The sequence below is a fragment of the Nyctibius grandis genome, chromosome 14 (genome assembly GCF_013368605.1).
Source record: "Nyctibius grandis isolate bNycGra1 chromosome 14, bNycGra1.pri, whole genome shotgun sequence".
Taxonomy (NCBI): domain Eukaryota; kingdom Metazoa; phylum Chordata; class Aves; order Nyctibiiformes; family Nyctibiidae; genus Nyctibius; species Nyctibius grandis.
The window spans coordinates 11,934,707-11,947,712 of NC_090671.1; the positions used below are offsets into that span (position 1 = coordinate 11,934,707).

The 13,006-nt window shown below is 44.4% G+C and overlaps 2 protein-coding genes across 4 annotated transcripts in view; both read left to right on the forward strand.

Moving 5' to 3' along the window:
• The first annotated feature begins 496 nt into the window (after positions 1-496).
• Positions 497-6,960, forward strand: BRI3BP (BRI3 binding protein). Its single transcript, XM_068412895.1, has 3 exons — positions 497-688; positions 1,596-1,698; positions 2,364-6,960. Exons 1-3 carry the CDS (start codon positions 500-502, stop codon positions 2,780-2,782), a joined length of 711 nt encoding a protein of 236 aa, XP_068268996.1. The 5' UTR covers positions 497-499; the 3' UTR covers positions 2,783-6,960.
• Positions 6,961-7,302: 342 nt separating this feature from the next.
• The window catches only part of DHX37 (DEAH-box helicase 37), a 282,506-nt gene continuing 276,802 nt past the window's right edge, over positions 7,303-13,006 (forward strand). For all 3 annotated transcript variants that reach the window (XR_011049209.1, XR_011049208.1, XM_068412743.1), the window contains exons 1-7: positions 7,303-7,414; positions 8,159-8,328; positions 9,427-9,539; positions 10,279-10,624; positions 11,344-11,492; positions 12,278-12,370; positions 12,687-12,783. Coding sequence is in view for 1 of the 3 variants with exons in the window: in XM_068412743.1 (XP_068268844.1) it covers positions 7,309-7,414; positions 8,159-8,328; positions 9,427-9,539; positions 10,279-10,624; positions 11,344-11,492; positions 12,278-12,370; positions 12,687-12,783 (1,074 nt within the window). In the remaining 2 variants the exon portion in view is untranslated. The remainder of the gene's footprint in view (positions 7,415-8,158; positions 8,329-9,426; positions 9,540-10,278; positions 10,625-11,343; positions 11,493-12,277; positions 12,371-12,686; positions 12,784-13,006) is intronic.

Here is a 13,006-nt window from a genome sequence, read left to right on the forward strand (position 1 = left end):
ATGGACACAGGTACTGACATATCAGCAATTTTGAGGCCGTGTTAAAAGAGAAGGAAAGCACCATTTATAAATAGATAAAGAATCTATATCCTACTGAAATCAAGTAAGATCCTAAGTACCTTGCTGGATCTGAGCCCAACGCTCTCAGGGCCAAATAGAAATAAATGCTGAAAGGTCTAGGCCGTTCCGCTAAATGTGAAAATAAGCGTTTTGGCCAGACTCAAACTGGGGAAAAGGCCGCAATAAAGATGTCTGTGTTATAGATGTCTGCTCAGCCGCCAGGCTTAGGCCCAGCCGCGAGGTTTAAACATCAAGGACGTTGGTTAGTCAGGAAAAATCAACATAAAAGCTGTCAGGAGAGGGAGTCGCATCATTAAATGCGCTGGCGGGGGGGGGACGGGGGTGGGGACGTCCGGCCCCCCCCGCAGGACGGTGGTGGAGTTCACGGCGCGGCCTGTAGGCGGCGCTGTCATCGCGGCGCTGCCGGAGGCGGGCCGTCATGGCGACGGGGCGGCTGCCGGGGCTGGTGCTGCTCGCCCTGCTGCTGGGCGCCACGGCGGGGCCCGGGGCCTGGGCAGCGCGGAGCCGCGGCGCCGAGAAGCAAAACAGCCTCCGCCGCGCTGCCAGTGGTCTCTACCAGGGTGTCAGCGGCCTCTTCGGTGAGGACAACGTGCGGGCCCTGCAGAAGGTGAGGTGCCGGCCGCTTCCCCCCCCCCACCCTTCGCTTCCTTTCCCTTCGCGCCCTCGCTGCCGGCGGTAACCGGGCGGCTCAGGGAGGCAGAGCCCCGCCGTTGGCCGCTCCGCCCCGGCGCGGTGCTGGGCGCTGAACCCGCGGTGGCCTCGTCTTCTGTGCGAGCCCGAGGAACGGTCGGATAATTCTCTGGGCTGCTTTGGGAAGAAAAACGGGAGGCGAGGCTTGAGGTGGAGCAAACTGCAAAACATATTAATAACAGAAATCTCTAAAGAAGGGTTTTTTCAGGTGGGGGAGGCGGCCAGGGCAGACCTATGTCTGTGAGGAACCCTCCAACTGAAAAACGGTCTGTCTGCATCAGCAGAGCATCCTGTGTTTGCGGGGTCACATAGGAACTTGCAGGAATTAAGGCATGCAGGCAGACGGACCTACACATGCCTCTGTTCCTTCTTTCCTCAGCCAGGAGGAAGAAATAACAAATACTAATTGACTTGATAATCAACAATAATAAATTGACTTGAAAATACATTTGAGACGTTTGGAGGTGTCTCTCAGTTGCTCGATAAAACTATAATTCTCTGGTTTGCTTTGGCAAAGTCCATTGCTAGTAACAGTGTTTTCTTTAAACTTAAGAACAATGGTAAAGCCAATAAAGTACATTTTAAAATCCTGTCAACATATGAAGTTACGTGCCAAAATACCTAGAATAAGGGCAATTATAATAAGTAAAATTATGATTCACAGAGTTAAAAAACATTTAGAGTTATATTTTTTCCCTTGAAGACTTCAAAATAGTCTGCAATTATTGTTTCATGAATCCTAATTCTACTCATGACTAGTAAGTCTCAAAGCGTGTTTAAGGAATGGAGGATTTTTTTTTTACATTTTCAATTTTATTTCTCAGTTTTTCTCAAGGTTGACAGAGAGGTTTGTGAATGGGGTGGATATATTAATGGACACATTCTGGAGAATATGGACTGATTTGTTAGATGTTCTTGGAATTGATGGTAAGTGTGATGCCTGTTAACTCTTGAACTGTATCAGCCTGTGTCAATGTTTACAAGCATAGGCCAAGGGGGAAAATAATAACATTTTATCATGCTGTATTAAACATTCGTCAGTGGTGCATCTATCCACTTCACATGGCTTTGATTTTGCTATTAGTGCCTTCAAACAAGAGGACTAAAACCAGACATTCCGTTCCTGTATGTGTACCTGCAGGATGTCTGTAAAACGCATTACAAGTCGTGGTTGGTTTCTTGGTATCACCATTAAATGGATGCACACAGCCAGGATCAGTACAGGGAAATAAAGGAGGACTAGAAGAAGGAAAGGTGCAGTTGAGAGCCTTTAGAGTATAGCTTTTACAAAGCAGGGTCTTTAGCTTCAGTATGAACTTTGACCTTAGGCCCTACAGCAGTTTGTCTTTAAAGAACCTTTAGCGCTTCTGCTTTTTAAATTCTTTTAAGAATTAGTTCAGTTGCATCCTTGGAGCTGAGCCAGTGATTTGAAAAAGGTCCATCCAGAAATGGATGAATTAGCTCTACCCCTTATTTTAGCAAACACAGTCGTGACCCCACTGCATGCCCCTTTGAAGCTGCGCTTGCATTTTTGCCCTTACCACTTTGGCATGCACTCATTAATATTCTATAAATTTTCCTTTGTTTTTCAGCCTCCAACTTGACTCATTATTTCAGCCCGGCAGCAATTGTCAACAACCCGACCCATGCCCTTCTGCTGATTGGTGCCATTTTACTTGCCTATTGGTTTTTGTCTCTCTTCCTTGGATTCTTCTTCTATCTCCTGCACGTGCTGTTTGGTCGCCTGTTCTGGATTGCGAGGGTTGCCCTTTTCACTCTCTCCTGCGTGTACATCCTCCAGAAGTATGAAGGTGACCCAGAACACGCAGTCCTGCCTCTATGCTTTGTTGTAGCAGTCTACTTCATGACGGGGCCAGTTGGCTTTTACTGGAGAAGAAACAGGAACAGCAGCCTTGAGGAGAAGATGGACCACCTCGATAGTCAGATCAGACTTCTGAACATACGTCTTTCTAGGGTGATTGAAAACCTGGACAGAGGCAGTGAGCAATGAACCAGCCCCTCCAGACCACTGTACACCAGCTCTAGAAAATTCCTAAGCACTGTCTCATTCGAAGTTACAAAGCAACAAAACATCACATGGTAAAAAGTGTGCAAAGTTATAACTTTTCATCGTGTGTGAGACTATTTTATCTAGATTATACACTCAGCCATTATACTTGTAGGAAAAAAAAAAACACATTTAAAAAATTGAGCTATATATTCAGAGAGTTTTATCCACTACTAGAATTTTCTCAGTAGATAAAGGCTTACTTTTACAAGCATTTAAAAACATCTTTTGTAAAGTTTTTATAAAAGCAAATTGAGTAGTCTTTCAAATATTTAAATTGAGCTAAACATATGCAAATTTGACACTTAAAAAGTTAAAAAGAAAAAAAAAATCTCAAGCTACCAAACACTTCCATTGAGAAGTAACTGCTGTGGGTCCACATTTTTTTTTCAAAGTTGCAAATATTTCTGTTTTATTGGTGGCTTATTTCATTGCCTTGATATTGCCTTTTGTAGAGTATCAGGTGAGGAATTTTCTGGTATCCAGGCCAAAAAATGCACACCATAGCTTTTAATAGGAGGTGGGGAATAAGGGAGAAGGAAGGTTTCACGAATTTGAAGTTCCTAAATGCCAGTCCAACGTGAGGAATTGAGAAGTGCACATGTGGCATTATTTCATTGCGTTTCATCTCGAGAACTTTAATTTGGTGTCTGAAAGGAAATCAGTTTTGATAAATTGACACAAAGGGAAGAGATGTAGCGTGGCAAATTGTAATTCATATTTGGTCTTCACAGTGAAGCATTTTCCAAGCCTAAGTGTATACAACAAAACATGATTTTTTTTATCTCAGGACCCACATACTTCCTCAAAAAAGGCAGCAGTTAAAACACTTGCAAACGTATTGTTGCTTAAAGCTTTCTCAGGACCAATAAGCGGCAATAAATTATCTTCAGGAAGATCTGGATTTTTTTCTAAAATTGTAATAGTGTTATAGGAGCTTTTTGCTTGAAGTCTGTGTCCTCACTATATCGGGTTTTGGGGAAAGTGAGTCACCTTATGAGAAGGGTGTATCAAACAGTCATATTTCAAAGTGATGTAGGAGCTTTGAAGCAATTTTATTTTGAAGGATTCTATGTATTTGTAACCTTGGAATTAACTTGCTTGGTAGACTACCACTGGTAGTTTTCAGTAAGCTTTGCTGAAATGCATTGAAACAAAGGTAACCTCAGGGAAGAAAGTGCGATAAGTGGTTTAATTTGGTAATGTATTCAAGAATATAAATGGGGGGGAGGGAGGGGAAGCACCTAAACCATAGTGATGAGCACAGGATCAATGCCATGAGAGGTAAAACGGACCACAGCTGAAGAACTAAGTGTTCCGTAATGTCGAAACGAACAAGTAAAGAAAAACCACAACAAAAATTGGTCTGTGATAGGGACTGGCTAAAAAGCAAGGGGAACAAGCACGAGTCGGTGCTCCGCGTGCTGTGGCTTCACAGGCCAGCGCTGGCTCCAGCGGGACTGGCCAGGGGCAGCTGGGTGCAGCTTGGCGCTTGGTCTTCAGCTTCTGGCTTCGTTGGGTAGAGCTTTTGTTGGATGTGACACTTAACTGAATGTAACTGTGGGGTGAACTGATTTTTCTCCCTATGCTGAAGTTTAGTACTCTTCTTAACGTGTGTGTCACTTGCCTAACCTCTTTCGGTCTCTATGTGACATTTACATGAGGGATTATTTTAAAATCCGTGTTAATGGCCTTTACTCCAAACTGTGATCACTTGAGTTCAACACGGTTGAAGTTCATATGCAGTTGGCACTGTTGGAAGCCATTTTAATTTTTTATGTCACCTGTAAATCCCCCTGCCCACCATTTTTCAAGAAATACACATTTAGAATTGCACAGTAACTGCTTTTCATAACTTAAAAGTCTTTTCCATGAACAGATAAGTACTATGGCAACAAATAGTCGGCTTTGTAAAGCTGAAAATGTCGATGACGGGATATTCCTTTTTACAGCTCATTTTCCATAGTATTACAGAGTCTTCCCTGTAAACTCCCTTTGCCCTACTGTTGTGCACAGAGGCCTGGGCTAAGATACTAGCCTGGCAATGAGGAATTAATTAGCAAAGCTTGTCAGGTCGTTACGCGTTTTGCTAAACCTGAGGACCAAAGCCTGCAAACCTCGCTCATGTAAGCGGCAACATCGACTTCAGCAGGACTATGCGCATGAGTCAGTTTTGCATAGATTGTATTTTATGTAATCCATATTTGATGTTGAAGTTAAAAATACTGAATTGTTTATATATTGAGTTGTCTATGATAAAGATTTCTTTTAAAATATTGTATAAAATTAATTTGGATTATAGTTTCTCCCTATCTCTCTAAATTACGTATCTTAGTTTTGTAAAATCAGCCCTCCTATATTGATACTCTTAATTTTGATCACCCTGCTGCTTGAAAAAAAGTATTTTTATATTTACTTGCATCCCATGTATAGCAAAATGTTATGTGAAAAGTGGTATATATAAAATCGGATATTTTTAATCAGTATTTTTCCCAGTGCTCAGTTTTCACTTTAGTCAAATTCAGAAGTAATGATTTTTTTTTAAGGCACAATCTAATCTTCGCAATATATATATACTTTAAAAATGCTCTGTATTTTTAAACATGCACTGTAGTGAAAGCGCTTTTGGGACATGAATGTGGCATTGTATTTAACCTCCTTCAACTTTTGTAAATACCTTTTACAAATACTTTCCATACCAGGTCACCTAGCTTATCCACGGAGGTGTTTGCTGTGTTTTTTAGACCTTGTTCCAGCGACAGTGGTTGCACTGCTTTTGTATTGCCGTTGATAGGAGCGTCTCGTGCGAACTGGCAGAGATGTGCAGGTAGTGCCTTGTCGCCCACGGATAAACTCAGACGTGGAACTGGACAGGCGTGCCCGAGTCGGAGGCAGGAACGGGAATAAACCCCAGCGCTCACAGCTCCCGGCCTCGGCTGAATGGAAAGTGGGTGGCAGCATCTATGCACTGCTCTAGCAGCCCGCTTCCCTCCGCGTCTGGCCGGCTGCAGGCTGCCGGTGAAACGGCATGGGTTACCCAGGGGCAGCTGGCGGGGGACGCACCCCGTCCCTCCGCTCCTCCAAAGGCTGCCCCTCCGCAGTGGGTCCTTTACTGACCCTCCGGTTCGCAGCAGCGACATGAGAGAACATGGCCCTGTGTAACCGGCTGATGGAACCGTTTAAGATGGGCTGCAGGCTGGCCCCTACCAGAAATTCCAGTAGGGTCTGAAGTGCTTTAAACTGTGTACTTTAAGACTTAATGTTTGAAACTACTGTAGTATTGTCAGTACAGCCACATTTTTGCAAAACTAACATCGGTAGCGGCTGCTTCAGAAGCGCACACCTCGCCTGTAGGTAACTGATCTGCCGCAGTCAGAATGTAATGCTTTTAAAAGCGGTATTGGGTGTCAGAGTACACTGTATAAAACCTGGTGTGATTCAGTGCTGTGCTTAATAGCGCATCCTTCACGTTGTGATTTGCTTTTCAAGATTCATTGCATCGTTAGTGTGGAAAATAGACCAGTATCAATCTTAGCTCTTCGATGGCGTATTAGTTTTTCAGTGTGATTTGCCTCACGTACTGATCCGTATTTGGCAGCTAATGATGTACATGACCATGAGTTCTCTTAGTCTGGGTTGGAAAATAAAAGATTTTCTTGTGTCCGCATGTATTTTAAACTTTGGGATAATTCCGTCGAACTGTGATGACAGCACATTTAAAAATCGGTCTTTTCCTTTTACTCAGAAATGGTATTTGCTGTGGTAGGTAGCACCTGTTATTGGCACTGATGTTGGTGATTCTACGTCCTGTTTTGTACATCAGATTTCAAGATGATAGTGTTTAAGTTTGTACAATCGTGTTTATGTTAAAAGTAATTGGGTCTGAAGAGATGATGTGTGTATACTTTTGACATACGATCCATAGGGAAATACTAGATTCTACTGGTAATATTGTGAAGTAGTTACAAATAGATCAGACTTATTTTTTACAGAGCTATACATGCCTTTATTTATGACTTACCTGACCACCTGATCAACGTGCTATGTAGTTAAATATTTGTATTTCACAAATCACGTGTGGTATCGTGACAAAGCTTAAAATAAACATACTGAAAGAGAAATCAATGGCGTCTGACTTGCCTGGGTCGGACCTCTCCCGGGCGGGGAGCCTTGGAGCCCGGCCTGCCTCCACGCCGGGGTTTTGAGGGCCCCGGCTCGGTTGTGAAACACCCGGTAGGCAGCGGAGGGGCGGCGCGGGGCTCAGCCATGCGCGGGGCGGCCGGAACGGCGCTGCCCGTGCCCGGCCGGGCCCAGGCCGCCCCCGTGGGGCGTCACCCCCGCACTGCGCCTGCGCACGCCGCCGCGCCCTGCCCACTTCTCGCGAGAGCGCGCCCCGGAAGTGACGTCCGCCGGGAGCTGCACGTGGGAACGCGCCGGGCCGCTCCGCTCCCGCCGCGGCCGCCGCCGCCATGGGCCGGGCGCGCCGCAGGCACAACTGGAAGGCGCGGCTGCCGCAGGGCACCGCGCAGCCTCCGCCCGCCGCCGACCCGCTGGAGCTGCCGCTGGAGTTGGGAGGTGCGGCGGGCCCGGCCCGGACGCCGTGTCGGGTCGCTCGGCCCGGCCCGGCTCTCCTCTCCCCGGGCCTTATGTTCGTTATTGCAGACCTGGGTGTTCACGCTGCTAAAGTGGCCGCGGGGTTGCCGAGATTGGAATTACTGTCGTGTCTTTACTATGTTTTTGTTATACTTTAATCGGAAGCATTAAAATTATAATTTAAAAGTATCTGACAGGCTTTGCATAAGTAGCTCTATTAAAGCACTTCCTGCGTTTAAGCGATTCTTTATTAAAGCAATTATTAAAAATATTTTTATGTTTAACATTTGCGTTCTCAAACGTTACTTTTAAAAAACCACGATTATGAAACTATTTTTATTATTTAAACTTAAGTAATGTGGATTTTTAGTATTAAAAACTACTTATGTCTGGGAGAGGCAGGAGGCTGCAGGGTCACCCCAAGACAGGCCGTGTCCTGGGCTGCTCTGCTGCCCCCCAACCCTGGGGGCATTAAATAAAACAAAGATTTCATAGCATTGTTGCATAAGTCAAGGAAAATTACTCTTAATAAGCACAGGGTTATCAACTCCCCAGTTTCATGGTCTTTTGCCCTTGCTGATGATGTGGGTTTTTTTTTTGGCTGGCCTTAAGGGTTGTGCTTGTTTAAAAAGAGCTAAATATAGTGTGGTTTGTGAGAAGGCTGTTCAGCGGCGTGCTGGAAATAATCCTCCTGGCACAGGTGAATAATCAAACAAATGCTTTCAGATGAAGCAACGCTGAAGGGAATTGATGGAAGTAACGCCCTGGTCCTGCCAGCAAAAAAAGCGAAGAAGAAAAAAGTAGCCAGTGTTGTGCAACAACAGAAGAAACCCCTAAGCAAGAAACAGAAGAAAAACCTGCAGAAAGTTTTAGAGCAGAAGGAGAAGAAAAAGCAGGTACGTTGCTGCTTGCTGGTAACTCCAGCTTTGTGACTGCTGCTAAAACGATAAAGTTAACTGAGTATCAGTGTATGGAAAAGGTCGATGTTAATAAACATCTGCAGAGGTTTCCCTCGCACTGTGACTCTGGCAATCCTGGATATCTGATGTTGCATTGCTGGTGTGAAAAGCCAGAGGTGAGGGCTCTGCAGTGGCAGCGAGCGCTGTTGGGATGTGAGCTGTCAGGGGTGGCTCAAGGACATGCAGATGCTGAAGTTCAAGAGTTTATGTTGCAACAGCATTAGCCATCCCCTTCCTGGGGGTTTTGGCAAAAACATGCCACCACCCATGGACTCCTCAGTGTAACTCTAGTGGGGAAAAGGATTCCCCTCCCTCTCAAGGGATCAGGTGTTGCGGGAACGCATCCTTTCTGGGTCCTGGTTCCCGTTCTGTCTTTGACCCTGACTGAATAGATGAGTGTTGTGGAGTACATTGCTAGCAGAGTAAATGACATTATATTTTAACAGCGTCTTACAGATTGTATGAGCAGCTTTGTCCTGCTGCAAAATGCAAAGCTTGATGCACCCCTAACTCTGCTACTGAAATATTAATTTCCAGCTCTTCTATATTTTCTGTGTGCAAATACAGCTTTTCTGTCTTTGTAAAAGCTTTCCAGGCAAAATTCCTGTTCATTTTAGTGTCTGAATAATGGCTTTGACAAATGGACTCTGTTTTCGGAGGCAGTTTAAAACTACGTCTGTCTGAGCTCCTGCCAGCGCTGTGTCCCACGTGAGGGAGATGAAGGGAGGCTTCCATTGCTCCATTCCTCACTCCAGCATTTCAGTTCAAATCCATGTTCTTTGCTGGTGATTGAAGGGTGCAGCTGAGCTTTTCATTGCAGCCATGAAGGGTCAAGTCCATATTTCTTCTGTTCTAGCTCTAGTGCAGGGCTGAAATCTTCAGCGGGGAGGACTGACCATGTAGCAGCAGGATCATCTTTACAACTTCACAGCAAGACTTGCCAGAGCATGCCCTTTGAAACTCGGGAGCTAATCTTGAAATAAAATTATTTCCTGGTGAAAATAAGCACTGATTTTGGTTGTTTGTCCCAAATAGCGAGCTGAACTGCTGAGCAAGCTGAATGAGGTCCAAGCTTCTGAGGCAGAAATGAAACTTCTGTACACCACTTCCAAACTGGGTATCGGGGAGCGCATGTATCAGACTAAAAGGTAAAGCGTTATTTGGAAAGAACCCTTCTGGTTTATCGCTGTGGTTGAAAACTTGTCAACCTTCTTACCTTTTTTTGCTTGGCTTTTTTTTTTTTTTTTCTTCTTACTGCATAGAGGTTCTTCAGAATGGATGGGGTTAAATGATTTTCTATTTTTATCTGATAATATAGTAATTGTTTTCCTAAGGAGAGGATGTTAGTTAAAATGACCTGGTCTTCCCTTTCTTAAGGGGGTGGGTGACAATTATGTACGCATGCTCTTACAGTTATGCTGAACTATGTAATTGGTGGAATAAATGTTTACTTTCTTGTTGTATTGGAAAACATCGACTGATGTGGTCCTTAGTTACTGGATTTATCAAGAACTGAATTTTGGCAGAAGCGGAAATAAATGAAACTACAAAGGTGTCTTCTAAAGAAATGAATAAATAATAGTACAGAGGGTGCTTAGGTACGAATCCAGCAATCAGGTCAGTCGAGGCTTTACCTAGCAGAGTTGTGAAAACCTCCAAGAATGGAGATCCTTAGAGAGCTGGGTTAACCTCTCTGGGTAACGTATTCTGGCGCTGCACTACACTCAAGGTGTAGAAGTTTTTCCTATTTAAGTAAAACTTGAGTTCAGGCTCAGGCAGTGACTTCTGATGATGCGACTTTTCTGGTTTGTGTGGAAGATGTGTCTGGCTTGAGGTCCTGGAGAGCATTGACCGAAATGTAGTTCACGTGTTGATGTTTTGTTCTAGGATGATACAGGAGCCAGGGACTGTGGTACCTGAAAAGATCAGGAGCATCGGTGGGGCAAATAAGAGAAGACACAGCTCAGATTCAGAATTGGAGCCTGAGGAAGAGCCCAGTAGCTCTGAGGAGGAGAAGGAAGAGCTGAAACAAGAAATTGAAAAGTCTGCAGCCAGTGATTTGAATGCTGCTGCAAAGCCAGAGGAAGGTGTGAAAAAGGCAGTGGCTAACCAGCAGCCAGCGACTAACCAGCAGCCAGCTGGTCCTAGTGTGCCGGTTTGCCAGGCAGCCTCCAACAAACCATCCTGCAAGCCTGCAGTTTTCATTCCAGTGGACAGGTCTCCAGAGATTCAGGTGGGGCTCTGTGAACAGTGAAGGGCTTATTAAGGGGTCGGAGATGATGGTGTCTTCCATCAGATTAGGTCACTGCAGACACAAGCATTGCCTTGTGTCTCTTGCTAACACCGCATGGCAGCAGTGTGCACTTAGGGTCTTTGTTCTGGCAAGTTTCACACATACATTTCTGAGCTTTAAGCCTGTCTAATCTAGCAGAAGGAAAACTAGTTTTGTTTTAGGATGTAAGCATTGTCTCTAGTTTTAAATACAGATTCTATTAGCAGTCTTTTATCGTTCTTCACTGGAAAATCTTGTGAAGTCATTTCTAGCTCTCCATTATGCTGTCTTATGCTGGGTAGTTTTATTCCATTTGCTGGAGGTAGGGCGTTCCATAGAAACGGGCAAAGCTCTGCATGTGTCTGAACAGATGAGTGGAGTTGTGAAATGAGTTTTTGCTTGAAATGCTATATTAATAAACTCAGGGGACTCTGAAGTTTCACAAATTAAAGTGTGGGGCTTGCCAGCTGCTTTCTGGGAAGCTGTTCCAATGACTCTAGTTCTTGGACATGCCGGTGTGATATTAGCTGGTTTAGAGCTTTTCAAGCCACAAAGCTTGCAGAATTCCTTTTTGGGGACTTTATAATCTGAGGAACGTAACAGTTTTCAGTCCTGGGGGAAGCAAAAAGGGAGCAAGAGGCAAAACAGTGCAAATAAATCCTGTGGTTTATATTCTTTAGGAAGCAAGACTAAAGCTTCCAATTCTTGCTGAAGAGCAAGTAATCATGGAAGCCATTAATGAAAATCCCATTGTCATCATATGTGGAGAGACGGGAAGCGGTAAAACCACCCAAGTACCACAGTTTCTCTATGAAGCTGGCTATGCCAGGTATGAGTCTTCCTTTATGTGCAGCAAATGTAATTAGAAAAATTCAAGCTGAGCTCAGTGGCTTCTGATTTTATTTCTTTTCTTTTGATATGGATGAACTGAACCTGGTCTTTTCTGTGCAGTGGTAGTGGCCGTGTTGAATGGGCTTTTAAAAAAATCTGAAGGGAATAAGACTGACTTGTAAAAGTCTCTAAGGTAAAAGTTTTCTTCAAAGTCACCGGCCTGTTTTTCACAGAAGGGCTTTATCGCTTGCCCACCTCGCATAGTTTATCCTCTGCTAACGGAGGTTTGTTTTTAGCTTTGGAAGAAAACGTGCATATTTCTTAAGAACATCTTTGAAAATAGTTGTGGCTCATCTGGCGCTATCAGGAACACTTAGAGGCTTCAGCTCCTCATAAGATGCCTCTTGAGAGCTGCGTCAGGGTGCATCCAGCTTCTGTGCTGCTGCCGCCCCAGCCTGAATTTCTTCTCTGAAATGGACCCTGTTGCCAGAGGGGTGTCATGGGGGGTGGAGTTCAGTGAACTGGAATTACAGAAACAACGTTTGGGGAAAAAAAATCTTGTGATACATGCATCTTCAGATCAATACACATAAAAGGGCAATCCCAAAGCTTCTTTTCTGTCTTTTGCTTCTAACTATTAACTGAAAGTGATACTCTTATATAAGTGATAACTAGTTAATTCAGAGCTGTTGTGCAGAAATCCTGGTGTCATCTATCTCGGTGTTTCTCTCTTTAAAACAAACAGCCAAACAACCCCTTCTTTTCTTTCCTTCTCCCCTTCAGTTCAAATGGTGCTATTGGGATCACCGAGCCCCGGCGTGTGGCTGCAGTGTCCATGTCCCAGCGGGTCGCTAAGGAAATGAACTTGTCGCACAGGTGAGGAGGAAAAAAGCTGAGACCTTGCTAGGAAGATAATGCTGCGATGCTCTGTGTGTGTCATAGACTGAAATCAAGACTTGCATGTTGCTTGTTCAGAACTGTGGGAAAGTTGCTTATAAACTTCCCTGTGGGGTTATCTATTAAAAAGCATGGGCAGATCTGGTGCTACTAATGGTTGTAAGTTACTTTTTAGAGAGAACTTGGTGGAGGTGGAGTGTGGGAAGTGGTCCTAGTTTGTCTCTGTATGAGAAAGCATCCCATAACTGTTTCTCCCGATGCTTTTTCTTGTGACTACCCTGGCATTTCCTCACAGAGTGATTTCGTATCAAATCCGATATGAAGGCAATGTTACAGATGAAACACAAATCAAGTTCATGACGGATGGTGTGCTGCTGAAAGAAATTCAGAAAGTAAGTTGCTGTTCTCAGTGTTACAAAGAGGAAAGTATTTAGCACAGCTAGGAAGAGAGGCCAGTTGCTTCGCATGGATTTGTCACCAGCCTTTCAAAGCAAAATCCCTTTCAGCACTGGAGATTTATTTCATCTCAACCCTTTATATTCCTGCATTAGTCCCTAAACGTTAGGTTATCTTGCTATATAAAATGAGAGCGAGGAAGAGAGTCTTGGGAACTAG

Excerpts from the sequence above, each read along its gene's own strand:
- BRI3BP (XM_068412895.1), top strand. The coding sequence starts at position 500 with ATGGCGACGGGGCGGCTGCCGGGGCTGGTGCTGCTCGCCCTGCTGCTG. Across the intron at positions 689-1,595 it reads ACGTGCGGGCCCTGCAGAAG|TTTTTCTCAAGGTTGACAGA; the intron begins GTGAGGTGCCGG and ends TTTATTTCTCAG. Across the intron at positions 1,699-2,363 it reads AGATGTTCTTGGAATTGATG|CCTCCAACTTGACTCATTAT; the intron begins GTAAGTGTGATG and ends TTTGTTTTTCAG.